The sequence below is a fragment of the Oncorhynchus masou genome, chromosome 13 (assembly GCF_036934945.1).
Source record: "Oncorhynchus masou masou isolate Uvic2021 chromosome 13, UVic_Omas_1.1, whole genome shotgun sequence".
Taxonomy (NCBI): Eukaryota; Metazoa; Chordata; class Actinopteri; order Salmoniformes; family Salmonidae; genus Oncorhynchus; species Oncorhynchus masou.
Genome location: NC_088224.1, coordinates 90,628,622 through 90,648,226, shown reverse-complemented (window position 1 = coordinate 90,648,226; position 19,605 = coordinate 90,628,622). Strand labels below are relative to the sequence as shown.

The window sequence follows — 19,605 nt, the reverse complement described above, 5'->3', positions numbered from 1 at the left end:
GAGTGTGGAAAGAGAGAGATGGGGGAGAAGAGAGAGAGTGTGGAGAGAGAGAGATGGGGGATAAGAGAGAGAGTGTGGAGAGAGAGAGATGGGGAGAGAGGAGAGAGAGAGAGAGAGAGATGGGGAGAAGAGAGAGAGAGAGTCTGGACCTCTTAGAGAGAGAGTGTGGAGAGAGAGAGAGATGGGGGAGAAGAGAGAGAGAGAGAGTGTGGAGAGAGAGATGGGGGAGAAGAGAGAGAGAGAGAGAGTGTGGAGAGAGAGATGGGGGAGAAGAGAGAGAGAGAGTGTGGAGAGAGAGATGGGGGAGAAGAGAGAGAGAGAGTGTGGAGAGAGAGAGAGATGGGGAGAAGAGAGAGAGAGATGGGGGAGAAGAGAGAGAGAGTGTGGGGAGAGAGAGATGGGGGAGGAGAGAGAGATGTGGGGGAGGAGAGAGAGAGAGGGTGGAGAGAGAGAGATGGGGGAGAAGAGAGAGAGTGTGTAGAGAGAGAGATGGGGGAGAAGAGAGAGAGAGAGTGTGGAGAGAGAGATGGGGGAGAAGAGAGAGAGAGAGAGTGAGAGAGAGAGAGAGATGGGGAGAGAGAGAGAGAGAGATGGGGGAGAGAGAGAGTGTGGGGGAGAGAGAGAGATGGGGGGGAGGAGAGAGAGAGATGGGGGAGGAGAGAGAGAGAGGGTGGAGAGAGAGAGATGGGGGAGAAGAGAGAGAGTGTGTAGAGAGAGAGAGATGGGGGAGAAGAGAGAGAGAGAGTGTGGAGAGAGAGAGATGGGGGAGAAGAGAGAGAGAGAGAGTGTGGAGAGAGAGAGATGGGGAGAAGAGAGAGAGAGAGTGTGGAGAGAGAGATGGGGGAGAAGAGAGAGAGAGAGTGTGGAGAGAGAGAGAGATGGGGGAGAAGAGAGAGAGAGAGATGGGGGAGAAGAGAGAGAGAGTGTGGGGAGAGAGAGAGAGAGATGGGGGAGGAGAGAGAGAGAGGGTGGAGAGAGAGAGATGGGGGAGAAGAGAGAGAGTGTGTAGAGAGAGAGAGATGGGGGAGAAGAGAGAGAGAGTGGAGAGAGAGAGATGGGGAGAAGAGAGAGAGAGAGTGTGGGAGAGAGAGAGATGGGGGAGAAGAGAGAGAGAGAGTGGAGAGAGAGAGAGATGGGGAGAAGAGAAGAGAGAGTGGAGAGAGAGAGAGATGGGTAGAAGAGAGAGAGAGAGTGGAGAGAGAGAGAGATGGGGAGAAGAGAGAGAGTGGAGAGAGAGAGAGATGGGGAGAAGAGAGAGAGAGAGTGGAGAGAGAGAGAGATGGGGAGAAGAGAGAGAGAGAGAGAGAGAGAGAGATGGGGAGAAGAGAGAGAGAGAGTGGAGAGAGAGAGAGATGGGGAGAAGAGAGAGAGAGAGTGGAGAGAGAGAGAGATGGGGAGAAGAGAGAGAGAGTGGAGAGAGATGGGGAGAAGAGAGAGAGAGAGTGTGGAGAGAGAGATGGGGGAAAAGAGAGAGAGAGTGTGGAGAGAGAGAGTGTGTGGAGAGAGAGAGAGATGGGGAGAAGAGAGAGAGAGAGTGTGGAGAGAGAGATGGGGAGAAGAGAGAGAGAGTGTGTAGAGAGAGAGATGGGGAGAAGAGAGAGAGAGAGTGTGGAGAGAGAGAGATGGGGGAGAAGAGAGAGTGTGGAGAGAGAGAGATGGGGGAGAAGAGAGAGAGAGAGTGTGGAGAGAGAGAGATGGGGAGAAGAGAGAGAGGAAGAGAGAGAGAAAGAGAGAGGGGGGTGAAGAGAGAGAGAAAGAGAGATGGGGGAGAAGAGAGAGAGAGTGTGGAGAGAGAGATGGGGAGAAGAGAGAGAGAGTGTGGAGAGAGAGATGGGGAGAAGAGAGAGAGAGAGTGTGGAGAGAGAGAGATGGGGAGAAGAGAGAGAGAAAGAGAGAGGGGGGTGAGAGAGAGATGGGGGAGAAGAGAGAGAGAAAGAGAGAGGGGGGAGGAGAGAGAGAGAAAGAGAGAGGGGGTGAAGAGAGAGAGAGAGAGAGAAAGAGAGATGGGGAGAAGAGAGAGAGAGGGGGGGAAGAGAGAGAGGGTGAGATAAAGGAGAGGGGAGGAGAGAGAGAGAGTGTGGAGAGAGAGATGGGGGAGAAGAGAGAGAGAGAGTGTGGAGAGAGAGAGAAAGAGAGGGGGTGAGAGAGAGATGGGGGAGAAGAGAGAAAGAGAGAGGGGGAGGGAGAGAGAGAGAAAGAGAGAGGGGGTGAGAAAGAGAGATGGGGGAGAAAGAGAGAGAGAGAGGGGAGAGAGAGAGAGAGAGAGAGAGAGAGAGAGAGAGAGAGAGAGAGAGAGAGATGGGGGGAGAGAGAGAGAGAGAGGAGAGAGAGAGAGAGAGAGAGAGAGAGAGAGAGAGAGAGAGAGGGAGGGGGGTGAGATAAAGGAGAACAGTAAAACACATCAGCAGTATTTACAGAGGTCTGTCTGTCTGTCGCTAAAAGTAGAGGTGTTTCCCTGTACCTGCACTGAGCTGTCAGTTGGGCCAAACTCCATAGACTTGAGGATGCTGTGGAGAGAGAGACAGAGAGAGAGTGTGGAGAGAGAGACAGAGAGAGAGAGAGAGAGGAGAGAGAGAGAGAGGAGAGAGAGCGTGTGGAAAGAGACACAGAGAGAGAGAGAGAGTGGAGAGCGAGACAGAGGAGAGAGACAGAGAGACAGACAGAGAGAGAGAGTGTGGAGAGAGAGTGTGGAGAGAAAGAGAGAGTGTGGAGAGAGAGAGACCGAGAGAGTGTGGAGAGACAGAGAGAGAGAGCAGAATTAAAATGGGACAAACACCAAATTGAGACTCTGCACACAGAATTCTGCAAAAATATCCTCCGTGTACAACGTAGAACACCAAATAATGCATGCAGAGCAGAATTAGGCCGATAACCACTAATTATCAAAATCCAGAAAAGAGCCGTTAAATTCTACAACCACCTAAAAGGAAGCGATTCCCAAATCTTCCATAACAAAGCCATCACCTACAGAGAGATGAACCTGAGGAAGAGTCCCCTAAGCAAGCTGGTCCTGGGGCTCTGTTCACAAACACACCCCACAGAGCCCCATGACAGCAGCACATTTAGACCCAACCAAATCATGAGAAAACAAAAAGATAATTACTTGACACATTGGAAAGAATTAACAAAAAAACAGAGCAAACTAGAATGCTATTTGGCCCTACACAGAGAGTACACAGCGGCAGAATACCTGACCACTGTGAATGACCCAAAATTAAGGAAAGCTTTGACTATGTACAGACTCAGCGAGCATAGCCTTGCTATTGAGAAAGGCCGCCGTAGGCAGACATGGCTCTCAAGAGAAGACAGGCTATGTGCTCACTGCCCACAAAATGAGGTGGAAACTGAGCTGCACTTCCTAACCTCCTGACCAACGTATGACCATATTAGAGAGACATATTTCCCTCAGATTACACAGATCCACAAAGAATTCGAAAACAAATCCAATTTTGAAAAACTCCCATATCTACTGGGTGAAATTCCACAGTGTGCCATCAGAGCAGCAAGATTTGTGACCTGTTGCCACGAGAAAAGAGCAACCAGTGAAGAACACTCACCATTGTAAATACAACCCATATCTATGCTTATTTATTTTATCTTGTGTCCTTTACCATTTGCACATTGTAAAAACACTGTGTATGTATGTATGTATGTATGTATATATATGTGTGTGTATATATATATATATATATATATATATTTGTATATGTATATTATTATATTTTATAAATATATATTACGACATTTGTAATGTCTTTATTGTTTTGAAACTTCTGTATGTGTGATGTCTACTGTTAATTTTTATTGTTTATTTCACTTTATATATTATATACCTTACTTGCTTTGGCAATGTTAACACATGTTTCCCATGCAAATAAAGCCCCTTGAAATGAATTGAGAGAGAGAGTGTGGAGAGAGAGAGAGAGAGAGAGAGTGTGGAGAGAGAGAGTGTGGAGAGGAGAGAGAGTGGAGAGAGAGAGGAGAGAGTGGAGAGAGAGAGAGAGAGAGAGAGAGAGAGAGAGAGAGAGAGAGAGAGAGAGTGGAGAGAGAGAGAGTGTGGAGAGAGAGAGAGAGAGAGTGGAGAGAGAGAGAGAGAGAGAGAGAGTGTGGAGAGAGAGAGTGTGGAGAGAGAGAGTGTGGAGAGAGAGAGAGAGTGGAGAGAGAGAGAGAGAGTGTGGAGAGAGAGAGAGAGAGAGTGTGGAGAGAGAGAGAGAGAGAGAGTGTGGAGAGAGAGAGAGAGTGTGGAGAGAGAGAGAGAGTGTGGAGAGAGAGAGAGAGAGTGTGGAGAGAGAGAGAGAGAGAGAGAGAGAGAGAGTGTGGAGAGAGAGAGAGAGAGTGTGGAGAGAGACAGAGAGAGTGTGGAGAGAGACAGAGAGAGTGTGGAGAGAGAGACAGAGAGAGTGTGGAGAGAGACAGAGAGAGTATGGAGAGAGAGACAGAGAGAGTGTGGAGAGAGACAGAGAGAGTGTGGAGAGAGAGACAGAGAGAGTGTGGAGAGAGAGAGAGTGTGGAGACATATTTCCCTCAGATTACACAGATCCACAAAGAATTTTAAAACAAACCCAATTTTCATAAACTCCCATATCTATTGGGTAAAATACCACAGTGTGCCATCATAGCAGCAAGATTTGTGACCCGTTGCCACAAGAAAAGGGCAACCAGTGAACTGTAAATACAACCCATATTTTTGTTGATTTATTTTCCCAGTTGTACAATTTGCACATTTGTAATGTCTATTCTTTTGAAACTTTTGTGAGTGATGCTTAATGTTAAATCCTCTGCATTATCCAGAATATTCTCTTCTGTTGAAGCCATTGTTGTTGATTTACTTCTGTGTTTTGCGTCGTTGTTCTGTTGCATCACCCAACTTCTGTTGAGCTTCAATTGCCTGACATTCTCCTGCAAAATGTCTTGATAAAAATCGGGAATTCATTTTCCTTCGATGATAGCAAGCTGTCCAGGCCCTGAGGCAGCAAAGCAGCCCCAAACCACGATGCCGCCTCCACCAGACTTTACAGTTGTGATGAGGCTTTGATGTTGGTGTGCTGTGCGGTGTCTTTTTCCCCACACATAGTGTTGTGTTTTCCTTCCAAATAACTCAACTGTAGTTTCATCTGTCCACAGAATATTTTGCCAGTAGCGCTGTAGAACAGCAGCAGGCAGGAAGCCTAGTGGTTAGAGGCAGGTAGCCTAGTGGTTAGAGGCAGGTAGCCTAGTGGTTAGAGGCAGGTCACTTAGTGGTTAGAGGCAGGTAGCCTAGTGGTTAGAGGCAGGTAGCCTAGTGGTTAGAGGCAGGTAGCCTAGTGGTTAGAGGCAGGTCACTTAGTGGTTAGAGGCAGGTAACCTAGTGGTTAGAGGCAGGTAGCCTAGTGGTTAGAGGCAGGTAGCCTAGTGGTTAGAGGCAGGTAGCCTAGTGGTTAGAGGAGGCAGGTAGCCTAGTGGTTAGAGGCAGGTAGCCTAGTGGTTAGAGGCAGGTAGCCTAGTGGTTAGAGGCAGGTCACCTAGTGGTTAGAGGCAGGTCACCTAGTGGTTAGAGGCAGGTAGCCTAGTGGTTAGAGAGTAGGTTACTGAATCGAATCCTCGAGCTGACAAGGTAAAAATCTTTCGTTCTGCCCCTGAACGAGGCAGTTAACCCACTGTTCCCCTGGTAGGCCGTCATTATCAATAAGGATTTGTTCTTAACTGACTTGCCTAGTTAAATAAAGGTAAAAAAACAAACAAAAAAAACATCCAGGTGCACTTTGCAAATTTCAGATGTGAAAAAATAGATTATTTTTAGGACAGCAGTAACTTCTTCCATGGTGTCCTCCTATAAACACTGTTCTTGTTTAGTGTTTTACGTATCGTAGACTCGTCAACAGAGATGTTAGCATGTTCCAGAGATGTCTGTAAGTCTTCAGCTGACACTCTAGAATTCTTGACCTCATCTGCGTTCCTCTTTGCAGGACGGCCACTCCTAGGGAGAGTAGCAACAGCGCTGAACTTTCTCCATTTATAGACAATGTGTCTTACCGTGGACTGACGAACATTAAGACTTTTAGAGATACTGTTACCCTTTATGCAAGTCAACAATTCTTAGGTCTTCTGAGATTTATTTTGTTCGAGGCATGATTCACATCAATGCTTCTTGCGAATAGCAAACAAACATTTTGTGAGTGTTTTAAAAGCGCAAAGCCACTCAAAACCAACAGCTGACCTGACTAATTACCATTTGGAGTAGTCAAACTGACGTTCATTGGAGAAGTACACATACTTTCCCCAACCTACACTGTGAATACAATAATTTGTGTGTGTTATTAGTTTAAGCAGGCCGTGTTTGTCTATTGTTGTGACTTAGATGAAGATCAGATACAATTTTTAGGACCAATTTATGCAGCAAATCCAGTTGATTCCAAAGGGTTCACATACTTTGTCTTGCCACTGTATATTGACGAGGGCACTAGAAGTCTGCAGCACCCGGCCCTCACCCTACTAGAATCTGAATTCAGATGTCTACTGGTTGCTGATGATCTGGTGCTTCTGTCACCAACCAAGGAGGGCCTACAGCAGCACCTAGATCTTATGCACAGATTCTGTCAGACATGGGCCCTGACAGTAAATCCCAGTAAGACCAAAATAATGGCGTTCCAAAAGAAATAACCAGTTGCCAGGACAACAAATACAAATTCCATCTAGACACCGTTGCCCTAGAGCACACAACAAACCATACCTACCTCGGCCTAAACATCAGCACCACAGGTAACTTCCACAGCTTCCACTATGCCGTCAAAAGGAACATAAAATTCAACATTCTAAAATAGGAGAGATTGTTTTGCAGAAAAGAAGAGTTGGCGTGAGGAAAAGTAGCAAACGCCTTTCTCGTGAGCAGGGAGGGAGAGACCGAGAGGAGCAGCTTATGGATTTACTAATGGAGAGATCATTTCAAATGTACGTCCGCCATCGGTTGAACAAGGCGAGAGGTGGAGTCAGCTAGCGCGTGTTGCTGTCTGGGAAGGTGGAGTCAGCTAGCGCGTGTTGCTGTCTGGGAAGGTGGAGTCAGCTAGCGCGTGTTGCTGTCTGGGAAGGTGGAATCAGCTAGCGCCTGTTGCTGTCTGGGAAGGTAGAATCAGCTAGCGCGTGTTGCTGTCTGGGAAGGTGGAATCAGCTAGCGCGTGTTGCTGTCTGGGAAGGTGGAATCAGCTAGCGCGTGTTGCTGTCTGGGAAGGTGGAATCAGCTAGCGTGTGTTGCTGTCTGGGAAGGTGGAATCAGCTAGCGCGTGTTGCTGTCTGGGAAGGTGGAGTCAGCTAGCGCGTGTTGCTGTCTGGGAAGGTAGAATCAGCTAGCGCGTGTTGCTGTCTGGGAAGGTGGAGTCAGCTAGCGCGTGTTGCTGTCTGGGAAGGTAGAATCAGCTAGCGCGTGTTGCTGTCTGGGAAGGTGGAATCAGCTAGCGCGTGTTGCTGTCTGGGAAGGTGGAGTCAGCTAGCGCGTGTTGCTGTCTGGGAAGGTGGAATCAGCTAGCGCGTGTTGCTGTCTGGGAAGGTGGAGTCAGCTAGCGCGTGTTGCTGTCTGGGAAGGTGGAATCAGCTAGCGCGTGTTGCTGTCTGGGAAGGTGGAGTCAGCTAGCGCGTGTTGCTGTCTGGGAAGGTGGAATCAGCTAGCGCGTGTTGCTGTCTGGGAAGGTGGAATCAGCTAGCGCGTGTTGCTGTCTGGGAAGGTGGAATCAGCTAGCGCGTGTTGCTGTCTGGGAAGGTGGAATCAGCTAGCGCGTGTTGCTGTCTGGGAAGGTGGAGTCAGCTAGCGCGTGTTGCTGTCTGGGAAGGTGGAGTCAGCTAGCGCGTGTTGCTGTCTGGGAAGGTGGAATCAGCTAGCGCGTGTTGCTGTCTGGGAAGGTGGAGTCAGCTAGCGCGTGTTGCTGTCTGGGAAGGTGGAGTCAGCTAGCGCGTGTTGCTGTCTGAGAAGGTGGAATCAGCTAGCGCGTGTTGCTGTCTGGGAAGGTGGAATCAGCTAGCGCCTGTTGCTGTCTGGGAAGGTGGAGTCAGCTAGCGCGTGTTGCTGTCTGGGAAGGTAGAATCAGCTGGCGCGTGTTGCTGTCTGGGAAGGTGGAGTCAGCTAGCGCGTGTTGCTGTCTGGGAAGGTGGAATCAGCTAGCGCGTGTTGCTGTCTGGGAAGGTAGAATCAGCTAGCGCGTGTTGCTGTCTGGGAAGGTAGAATCAGCTAGCGCGTGTTGCTGTCTGGGAAGGTAGAATCAGCTAGCGCGTGTTGCTGTCTGGGAAGGTGGAATCAGCTAGCGCGTGTTGCTGTCTGGGAAGGTGGAATCAGCTAGCGCGTGTTGCTGTCTGGGAAGGTAGAATCAGCTAGCGCCTGTTGCTGTCTGGGAAGGTAGAATCAGCTAGCGCGCGTTGCTGTCTGGGAAGGTGGAGTCAGCTAGCGCGTGCTGCTGTCTGAGAAGGTGGAATCAGCTAGCGCGTGTTGCTGTCTGGGAAGGTGGAATCAGCTAGCGCGCGTTGCTGTCTGGGAAGGTGGAATCAGCTGGCGCGTGTTGCTGTCTGGGAAGGTGGAATCAGCTAGCGCGTGTTGCTGTCTGGGAAGGTGGAATCAGCTAGCGCGTGTTGCTGTCTGGGAAGGTGGAATCAGCTAGCGCGTGTTGCTGTCTGGGAAGGTGGAATCAGCTAGCGCGTGTTGCTGTCTGGGAAGGTGGAGACAGCTAGCGCCTGTTGCTGTCTGGGAAGGTGGAATCAGCTAGCGCCTGTTGCTGTCTGGGAAGGTGGAATCAGCTAGCGCCTGTTGCTGTCTGGGAAGGTGGAATCAGCTAGCGCCTGTTGCTGTCTGGGAAGGTGGAGACAGCTAGCGCGTGTTGCTGTCTGGGAAGGTGGAATCAGCTGGCGCCTGTTGCTGTCTGGGAAGGTGGAATCAGCTAGCGCGTGTTGCTGTCTGGGAAGGTGGAATCAGCTAGCGCGTGTTGCTGTCTGGGAAGGTGGAGACAGCTAGCGCGTGTTGCTGTCTGGGAAGGTGGAATCAGCTGGCGCCTGTTGCTGTCTGGGAAGGTGGAGACAGCTAGCGCGTGTTGCTGTCTGGGAAGGTGGAATCAGCTGGCGCCTGTTGCTGTCTGGGAAGGTGGAATCAGCTAGCGCCTGTTGCTGTCTGGGAAGGTGGAATCAGCTAGCGCGTGTTGCTGTCTGGGAATCACTTGCCTAGAAGAGCAGGGTGGAAGTGAAAGTCTGTCATGGTGACATCATTTGATGCAGCTACGCAACTTTTTGACAGGTGGGGTGTTTCGACCGTTTGCATGGTGGATTGACTAGAAAACAACCGTATCGTCCCATTGGTCAGAACAGAAATGTGTCTTCTGTCTTTGTTAAAAAAACCCAGACACACGTTGAGAACCACAAGGTCAGCAGCAACACAACGACCCCTCCCCCTCCCCGAAGGGAGAGCAAATTGTGGGGTGTTAAGTGGTAGATTGGATCAGAGGACAGTTCCAATCAATCATCAATGATTCCAGAGGAGGGGTTCTACTAAGATTTAAGGTTTATGGAATTGCTTTTTTTGTTTTTAGTTGTTGTATTGTAACCCCCTTTTTTCTCCCCAATTTCGTGGTGTAAAATTGGTAGTTACAGTCTTGTCTCATCACTGCAACTCCCGTACGGACTCGGGGGAAGAGCGATGAGCCATGGACATCCCTGCCGGCCAAACCCTCCCCTAACCTGGACGATGCTGGGCCAATTGTGTGCCACCCGATGGGTCTCCCGGTCGCGGCCGGCTGCGACAGAGCCTGGACTCGAACCCAGAATTTCTAGTGGCACAGCATTAGACCACTGCGCCACTCGGGAGGCCCTATATGGAATTGTTTTAAGGATGGTCATAGCATTTTAGGACCATTTTAGGTATCCAAAAAAATAAATATATTTTAAATAAAATGAAATACTGAATTTGGCCTGCCTTCTATTAGCCGGTATAAACACATTGAATAACAGATTCATTCTTGGAAAAACTGAGTAAAAATGGTGGTTTGTTTTGAAGTGTCTGTCCTGCCTGAGTGATAAGATAAATCAGGAAATAATTTAAAGACACGTTCGTGTTTGTGGGACATTGACTCCAGGGGGTTTAATAACGCTAGACCATGTGGGACATCGACTCCAGGGGGTTTAATACCGCTAGACCATGTGTTTGTGGGACATCGACTCCAGGGGGTTTAATAACGCTAGACCATGTGTTTGTGGGACATCGACTCCAGGGTTTTAATAACGCTAGACCATGTGGGACATCGACTCCAGGGGGTTTAATACTGCTAGACCATGTGTTTGTGGGACATCGACTCCAGGGGGTTTAATACCGCTAGACCATGTGTTTGTGGGACATCGACTCCAGGGGGTTTAATACTGCTAGACCATGTGTTTGTGGGACATCGACTCCAGGGGGTTTAATACTGCTAGACCATGTGGGACATCGACTCCAGGGGGTTTAATAACGCTAGACCATGTGTTTGTGGGACATCGACTCCAGGGGGTTTAATACTGCTAGACCATGTGTTTGTGGGACATCGACTCCAGGGGGTTTAATACTGCTAGACCATGTGTTTGTGGGACATCGACTCCAGGGGGTTTAATACTGCTAGACCATGTGTTTGTGGGACATCGACTCCAGGGGGTTTAATAACGCTAGACCATGTGGGACATCGACTCCAGGGGGTTTAATACCGCTAGACCATGTGGGACATCGACTCCAGGGGGTTTAATACTGCTAGACCATGTGGGACATCGACTCCAGGGGGTTTAATACCGCTAGACCATGTGTTTGTGGGACATCGACTCCAGGGGGTTTAACAACGCTAGACCATGTGTTTGTGGGACATCGACTCCAGGGGTTTAATACTGCTAGACCATGTGTTTGTGGGACATCGACTCCAGGGGGTTTAATACTGCTAGACCATGTGTTTGTGGGACATCGACTCCAGGGGGTTTAATAACGCTAGACCATGTGGGACATCGACTCCAGGGGGTTTAATACCGCTAGACCATGTGGGACATCGACTCCAGGGGGTTTAATACTGCTAGACCATGTGGGACATCGACTCCAGGGGGTTTAATACCGCTAGACCATGTGTTTGTGGGACATCGACTCCAGGGGGTTTAACAACGCTAGACCATGTGTTTGTGGGACATCGACTCCAGGGGGTTTAATACCGCTAGACCATGTGTTTGTGGGACATCGACTCCAGGGGGTTTAATACTGCTAGACCATGTGTTTGTGGGACATCGACTCCAGGGGGTTTAATACCGCTAGACCATGTGGGACATCGACTCCAGGGGGTTTAATAACGCTAGACCATGTGTTTGTGGGACATCGACTCCAGGGGGTTTAATACTGCTAGACCATGTGTTTGTGGGACATCGACTCCAGGGGGTTTAATACTGCTAGACCATGTGTTTGTGGGACATCGACTCCAGGGGGTTTAATACCGCTAGACCATGTGGGACATCGACTCCAGGGGGTTTAATACTGCTAGACCATGTGGGACATCGACTCCAGGGGGTTTAATACCGCTAGACCATGTGTTTGTGGGACATCGACTCCAGGGGGTTTAACAACGCTAGACCATGTGTTTGTGGGACATCGACTCCAGGGGGTTTAATACCGCTAGACCATGTGTTTGTGGGACATCGACTCCAGGGGGTTTAATAACGCCAGTCCATGCCCATTTCAAGAGTACCTTTCTATAAAAACAATAAGTTATCTGGCTGCTAACTCATTGATCCGGTTTTGCAGTATTACCCTTCAGGCTGATTGTATGCAGGAGTAACTACCAATAAAGATCCATTAAAACACACTGGGAACCATGTTAATAAACACTCAGGATTGACTTATAGATCGAGGGGAAGAGGACATGCTGCCCTTCTGATGCTGTTTGAGGACCTCAGAGGCAATGACACACACACACACACACACACACACTACTGAGGACATCAATCATTAACTGAAGGAGTAGATTTTTGCCAGTATTTGGTGTAAGAACAGAGTACAACACACACACTCACCTCAGCTCTTTCTTCACCTCTTCATAGTCAGCATGTTCCTGCAGCTTTTCCTCCAGTTGCTATAGAGAAGAGGGATGGAAAGAGAGCAGAGCGAGGGAGGAGAGGGGATGAGAGCAGAGCGAGGGAGGAGAGGGGATGAGAGCAGAGCGAGGGAGGAGAGGGGATGAGAGCAGAGCGAGGGAAGAGAGGGGATGAGAGCAGAGCGAGGGAAGAGAGGGGATGAGAGCAGAGCGAGGGAAGAGAGGGGATGAGAGCAGAGCGAGGGAGGAGTGGGGATGAGAGCAGAGCGAGGGAAGGAGGGGATGAGAGCAGAGCGAGGGAAGAGAGGGGATGAGAGCAGAGCGAGGGAAGAGAGGGGATGAGAGCAGAGCGAGGGAAGAGAGGGGATGAGAGCAGAGCGAGGGAGGAGTGGGGATGAGAGCAGAGCGAGGGAAGAGAGGGGATGAGAGCAGAGCGAGGGAGGGAGGAGAGGGGATGAGAGCAGAGCGAGGGGGAGGAGTGGGAATGAGAGCAGAGCGAGGGAGGGAGGAGTGGGAATGAGAGCAGAGCGAGGGAGGGAGGAGTGGGAATGAGAGCAGAGTGAGGGAGGGAGGAGTGGAGATGAGAGCAGAGCGAGGGAGGAGTGGGGATGAGAGCAGAGCGAGGGAGCAGTGGGGATGAGAGCAGAGCGAGGGAGGAGTGGGGATGAGAGCAGAGCGAGGGAGGAGTAGGGATGAGAGCAGAGCGAGGGAGGAGTGGGGATGAGAGCAGAGTGAGGGAGGAGTGGGGATGAGAGCAGAGTGAGGGAGGAGTGGGGATGAGAGCAGAGTGAGAGAGGAGTGGGGATGAGAGCAGAGCGAGGGAGGAGTGGGGATGAGAGCAGAGCGAGGGAGGGGGGGTTATATGAACGATGAATGAGAAGGACAGAAAACCCCAGACAGTATAATGACAATCAACTTGTACATACACCTGAGGTTGTGAGAGGGTGTGTGTGTGTGTGTGTGTGCGCGCGCGCGTGTGAGTGTGTGCGCGTGTGAGTTTGTGAAGGGAAGTGTGGGCGTGTGTGTGAGTTTGTGAAGGGAAGTGTGTGAGGTTGTGAGCGGATGCGTGAGGTTGTGAGAGGTGTGTGTATGAGAGGTGTGTGAGGTTGTGAGAGGTGTGTGTATGAGAGGTGTGTGAGGTTCTGAGAGGTGTGTGTGTGAGAGGTGTGTGAGGTTGTGAGAGGTGTGTGTGTGAGAGGTGTGTGAGATTGTGAGAGGTGTGTGTGTGTGAGGTGTGTGAGATTGTGAGAGGTGTGTGTGTGTGAGAGGTGTGTGTATGAGAGGTGTGTGAGGTTCTGAGAGGTGTGTGTATGAGAGGTGTGTGAGGTTGTGAGAGGTGTGTGTGTGAGAGGTGTGTGAGATTGTGAGAGGTGTGTGTGTGAGAGGTGTGTGAGATTGTGAGAGGTGTGTGTGTGAGAGGTGTGTGTATGAGAGGTGTGTGAGGTTGAGAGGTGTGTGTATGAGAGGTGTGTGAGGTTGTGAGAGGTGTGTGTGTGAGAGGTGTGTGAGATTGCGAGAGGTGTGTGTGTGAGAGGTGTGTGAGATTGTGAGAGGTGTGTGTGTGAGAGGTGTGTGTGTGAGAGGTGTGTGAGATTGCCCCAGACAGTATAATGACAATCAACTTGTACATACACCTGAGGTTGTGAGAGGGTGTGTGTGTGTGTGTGCGCGCGTGTGAGTGTGTGCGCGTGTGTGAGTGTTTGTGAAGGGAAGTGTGCGCGTGTGTGTGAGTTTGTGAAGGGAAGTGTGTGAGTTTGTGAAGGGAAGTGTGTGAGGTTGTGAGCGGATGCGTGAGGTTGTGAGAGGTGTGTGCGCGTGAGGTTGTGAGAGGTGTGTGTGAGAGGTGTGTGAGGTTGTGAGAGGTGTGTGAGATTGCCCCAGACAGTATAATGACAATCAACTTGTACATACACCTGAGGTTGTGAGAGGGTGTGTGTGTGTGTGTGTGCGCGCGTGTGAGTGTGTGCGCGTGTGTGAGTGTGTGTGAGTTTGTGAAGGGAAGTGTGCGCGTGTGTGTGAGTGTGTGTGAGTTTGTGAAGGGAAGTGTGTGAGTTTGTGAAGGGAAGTGTGTGAGGTTGTGAGCGGATGCGTGAGGTTGTGAGAGGTGTGTGCGCGTGAGGTTGTGAGAGGTGTGTGTGCGTGAGGTTGTGAGAGGTGTGTGTGAGAGGTGTGTGAGGTTGTGAGAGGTGTGTGAGATTGTGAGAGGTGTGTGTATGAGAGGTGTGTGAGGTTGTGAGAGGTGTGTGTATGAGAGGTGTGTGAGGTTCTGAGAGGTGTGTGTATGAGAGGTGTGTGAGGTTGTGAGAGGTGTGTGTGTGAGAGGTGTGTGTGTGAGAGGTGTGTGTGTATAGCCTACCTTGAGGCTGGCCGTCTTGGTGCTGAGCTGTAGTTGCAGCTGTGTGACCTGTGTGCTGCTACTCTCTCTGAGTTTAGACAGGCTGGCCTGCAGTCTCTCAACATCTTCCACCAGCTGAACCATCTCCCTGTCCTTGGCCCCCAGCTCTGCCTCCAGACTGGAGCGGGACAGGGCCTCCACCGCCTGGTCCTATAGGTCAACACATACATCAATCTACCAATCAGAACAGCCTGGTCCTGTAGGTCAACACATACATCAATCTACCAATCAGAACAGCCTGGTCCTGTCGGTCAACACATACATCAATCTACCAATCAGAACAGCCTGGTCCTATAGGTCAACACATACATCAATCTACCAATCAGAACAGCCTGGTCCTATAGGTCAACACATACATCAATCTACCAATCAGAACAGTCTGGTCCTTTAGGTCAACACATACATCAATCTACCAATCAGAACAGCCTGGTCCTATAGGTCAACACATACATCAATCTACCAATCAGAACAGTCTGGTCCTTTAGGTCAACACATACATCAATCTACCAATCAGAACAGCCTGGTCCTGTCGGTCAACACATACATCAATACAGTAATCTACCAATCAGAACAGTCTGGTCCTTTAGGTCAACACATACATCAATCTACCAATCAGAACAGCCTGGTCCTGTCGGTCAACACATACATCAATACAGTAATCTACCAATCAGAACAGTCTGGTCCTATAGGTCAACACATACATCAATCTACCAATCAGAACAGCCTGGTCCTATAGGTCAACACATACATCAATACAGTAATCTACCAATCAGAACAGTCTGGTCCTATAGGTCAACACATACATCAATATAGCAATCAACCAACCAATACATCAATAGGTAAATCAACCAATCAGAACAGTCTGGTCCTGTAGAACAATGTACCGTGTCTGGGGTGGGCTTAATGTGGGTGGTCAGCTGCAGGGATTGGTTAGAAGAGGTCAGCTGCTCCCTCAGAGCTTCCGCCTCCCTCTGTGCTGCCTCGGCTCTCTGAGGGAAAACGAGAGAGCAAGGGCATGAGAGAGGGCATGAGTGCCAGAGAGAGAGAGTGCCAGAGAGAGAGAGAGCACGAGAGAGAAAGCACGAGAGAGTGCACAAGAGAGAGAGAGAGAGCGCACAAGACAGAGAGAGAGAGTGCACAAGAGAGAGAGAGAGTGCACAAGACAGAGAGAGAGAGAGTGCACAAGAGAGAGAGAGAGTGCACAAGAGAGAGAGAGAGAGAGAGAGTGCACAGAGAGAGAGAGAGAGAGAGTGCACAAGAGAGAGAGAGAGAGAGTGCACAAGAGAGAGAGAGAGAGAGTGCACAAGAGAGAGAGAGTGCACAAGAGAGAGAGAGAGAGTGCACACGAGAGAGAGCGCACAAGAGAGAGAGAGAGAGAGAGAGAGTGCACAAGAGAGAGAGAGAGAGAGCGCACAAGAGAGAGAGCGCACAAGAGAGCGCACAAGAGAGAGAGCGCACAAGAGAGAGGGAGAGAGAGAGAGAGGGAGAGAGAGAGAGAGAGGGCGCACGAGAGAGAGAGCGAGCGAGCGCGAGAGAGAGAGAGCGACCGCGAGAGAGAGAGAGCGAGCGAGCGCACGAGAGAGAGAGAGAGAGAGCGAGCGAGCGCACGAGAGAGAGAGAGCGAGCGAGCGCACGAGAGAGAGAGAGCGAGCGAGCGCACGAGAGAGAGAGAGCGAGCGAGCGCACGAGAGAGAGAGAGCACGAGCGAGTGAAAGAGAGCGAGCGAGCGAAAGAGAGCGAGCGAGCGAAAGAGAGCGAGCGAAAGAGAGCAAGCGAGCGAAAGAGAGCGAGCGAGAGAAAGAGAGCGAGCGAGAGAAAGAGAGCGAGCGAGAGAAAGAGCGAGCGAGAGAAAGAGAGCGAGAGAAAGAGAGCGAGAGCGAGCGAGAGAAAGAGAGCGAGCGAGCGAGCGAGCGAAAGAGAGCGAGCGAGAGAAAGAGAGCGAGCGAGAGAAAGAGAGCGAGCGAGAGAAAGAGAGCGAGAGAGAAAGAGAGCGAGCGAGAGAAAGAGAGCGAGCGAGAGAAAGAGAGCGAGCGAGAGAAAGAGAGCGAGAGCGAGCGAGAGAAAGAGAGCGAGAGCGAGCGAGAGAAAGAGAGCGAGAGCGAGCGAGAGAAAGAGAGCGAGAGCGAGCGAGAGAAAGAGAGCGAGAGCGAGCGAAAGAGAGCGAGAGCGAGCGAGAGAGAGCGAGCGAAAGAGAGCGAGCGAGCGAGAGAAAGAGAGCGAGAGCGAGAGCGAGAGAGCGAGAGCGAGAGAAAGAGAGCGAGAGCGAGAGAGCGAGAGCGAGAGAAAGAGAGCGAGAGAAAGAGAGCGAGAGCGAGTGAGAGAGCGAGAGCGAGCGAGAGAGAGAGCGAGAGCGAGCGAGAGAAAGAGAGCGAGAGCGAGCGAGAGAAAGAGAGCGAGAGCGAGCGAGAGAAAGAGAGCGAGAGCGAGCGAGAGAAAGAGAGCGAGCGAGAGAAAGAGAGCGAGCGAGAGAAAGAGAGCGAGCGAGAGAAAGAGAGCGAGCGAGAGAAAGAGAGCGAGAGAGAGAAAGAGAGCGAGAGAGAGAAAGAGAGCGAGAGCGAGAGAGAGAAAGAGAGCGAGAGCGAGCGAGAGAAAGAGAGCGAGAGCGAGCGAGAGAAAGAGAGCGAGAGCGAGAGAGCGAGAGCGAGAGAAAGAGAGCGAGAGCGAGAGAAAGAGAGCGAGAGAAAGAGAGCGAGAGCGAGAGAAAGAGAGCGAGAAAGAGCGAGAGAAAGAGCGAGAGAAAGAGAGCGAGAGCGAGAGAAAGAGCGAGAGCGAGAGAAAGAGAGCGAGAGAAAGAGAGCGAGAGAAAGAGAGCGAGAGCGAGCGAGAGAAAGAGAGCGAGAGCGAGCGAGAGAAAGAGAGCGAGCGAGAGAAAGAGAGCGAGCGAGAGAAAGAGAGCGAGCGAGAGAAAGAGAGCGAGAGCGAGCGAGAGAAAGAGAGCGAGAGCGAGCGAGAGAAAGAGAGCGAGAGCGAGCGAGAGAAAGAGAGCGAGAGCGAGCGAGAGAAAGAGAGCGAGAGCGAGCGAAAGAGAGCGAGAGCGAGCGAGAGAGAGCGAGCGAAAGAGAGCGAGCGAGCGAGAGAAAGAGAGCGAGAGAGAGAGAAAGAGAGCGAGAGCGAGAGAGCGAGAGCGAGAGAAAGAGAGCGAGAGAAAGAGAGCGAGAGCGAGTGAGAGAAAGAGAGCGAGCGAGAGAAAGAGAGCGAGAGCGAGCGAGAGAAAGAGAGCGAGAGCGAGCGAGAGAAAGAGAGCGAGCGAGAGAAAGAGCGAAAGAGCGAGAGAAAGAGAGCGAGCGAGAGAAAGAGAGCGAGCGAGAGAAAGAGAGCGAGAGAGAGAAAGAGAGCGAGAGAGAGAAAGAGAAGAGCGAGAGAGAGAAAGAGAGCGAGCGAGAAAGAGAGAAAGAGAGCGAGAGCGAGCGAGAGAAAGAGAGCGAGAGCGAGAGAGCGAGAGCGAGAGAAAGAGAAGAGCGAGAGAAAGAGAGCGAGAGAAAAAAAGCGAGAGAAAGAGAGCGAGAGAAAGAGAGCGAGAGCGAGAGAAAGAGAGCGAGAGCGAGAGAAAGAGCGAGAGAAAGAGAGCGAGAGCGAGAGAAAGAGCGAGAGAAAGAGAAAGAGAGCGAGAGAAAGAGAGCGAGAGCGAGAGAAAGAGAGCGAGAGAAAGCGAGAGAAAGCGAAAGCGAGCGAGAGAAAGAGAGAGAGCGAGAGCGAGAAAGAGAGCGAGAGCGAGCGAGAAAAGAGAGCGAGCGAGCGAGAGAAAGAGAGCGAGCGAGAGAAAGAGAGCGAGAGCGAGCGAGAGAAAGAGAGCGAGAGCGAGCGAGAGAAAGAGAGCGAGAGCGAGCGAGAGAAAGAGAGCGAGCGAGCGAAAGAGAGCGAGCGAGAGAAAGAGCGAGAGAAAGAGCGAGAGCGAGCGAGAGAAAGAGAGCGTGCGAGAGAAAGAGAGCGTGCGAGAGAAAGAGAGCGTGCGAGAGAAAGAGAGCGTGCGAGAGAAAGAGAGCGTGCGAGAGAAAGAGAGCGTGCGAGAGAAAGAGAGCGTGCGAGAGAAAGAGAGCGTGCGAGAGAAAGAGAGCGAGCGAGAGAAAGAGAGCGAGAGAAAGAGCGAGCGAGCGAGAGAAAGAGAGCGAGCGAGCGAGAGAAAGAGAGCGAGCGAGCGAGAGAAAGAGAGCGAGCGAGCGAGAGAAAGAGAGCGAGCGAGCGAAAGAGAGCAAGAGAGCGAAAGAGAGCGAGCGAGCGAGCGAGAGAAAGAGAGAAAGAGAGCGAGAGAAAGAGAGCGAGCGAGAGAAAGAGAGCGAGCGAGCGAAAGAGAGCGAGCGAGCGAAAGAGAGCGAGCGAGCGAAAGAGAGCGAGCCAGAGAAAGAGAGCGAGCGAGCGAAAGAGAGCGAGCCAGAGAAAGAGCGAGCCAGAGAAAGAGCGAGCCAGAGAAAGAGCGAGCCAGAGAAAGAGAGCGAGCCAGAGAAAGAGAGCGAGCCAGAGAAAGAGAGCGAGCCAGAGAAAGAGAGCGAGCCAGAGAAAGAGAGCGAGAGAAACAGAGAGCGAGAGAAACAGAGAGCGAGAGAAACAGAGAGCGAGAGAAACAGAGAGCGAGAGAAACAGAGAGCGAGAGAAACAGAGAGCGAGAGAAACAGAGAGCGAGAGAAACAGAGAGCGAGAGAAACAGAGAGCGAGAGAAACAGAGAGCGAGAGAGACAGAGAGCGAGAGAAACAGAGAGCGAGAGAGACAGAGAGCGAGAGAGACAGAGAGCGAGAGAGACAGAGAGCGAGAGAGACAGAGAGCGAGAGAGACAGAGAGCGAGAGAGACAGAGAGCGAGAGACAGAGAGAGAGAGAGACAGAGAAAGAGAGAGAGACAAAGAAAGAGAGAGAAACAAAGAAAGAGAGAGAGACAAAGAAAGAGAGAGAGACAGAAAGAGAGAGAGACAAAGAGAGATCGAAAGATAGAGAGAGAAAGAGAGAGTTGGAATGTCTGTCTTAACACAGCCTAAGTGGGTGATCGTACTGAGAGACTGCAGAGAACAGCTTTTAATCAACTGACAGAACTACAGGCTGAAGTGACAAATCTCCATGGAGAAACACCATGTCTCCTCTATACCCGTTTTGATGTCTCCTGTCAACACCGCGCATATAAAATGACGGTCGTGTGTGTGTGTGTGTGTGTGTGTGTGTGTGTGTGTGTGTGTGTGTGTGTGTGTGT

The 19,605-nt window shown here is 51.0% G+C and overlaps 1 protein-coding gene across 1 annotated transcript in view; it reads right to left on the bottom strand.

The window, feature by feature from the left end:
* Positions 1 to 19,605, bottom strand: part of cux1b (cut-like homeobox 1b) — a 176,638-nt gene that overhangs the window by 59,198 nt on the left and 97,835 nt on the right. Inside the window, exons 10-13 of the mRNA XM_064985583.1 lie at positions 15,315 to 15,419; positions 14,392 to 14,580; positions 12,016 to 12,074; positions 2,462 to 2,507 (exon numbers count right to left, since the gene is read on the bottom strand). Of these exons, the coding sequence (XP_064841655.1) occupies positions 2,462 to 2,507; positions 12,016 to 12,074; positions 14,392 to 14,580; positions 15,315 to 15,419 (399 nt within the window). The remainder of the gene's footprint in view (positions 1 to 2,461; positions 2,508 to 12,015; positions 12,075 to 14,391; positions 14,581 to 15,314; positions 15,420 to 19,605) is intronic.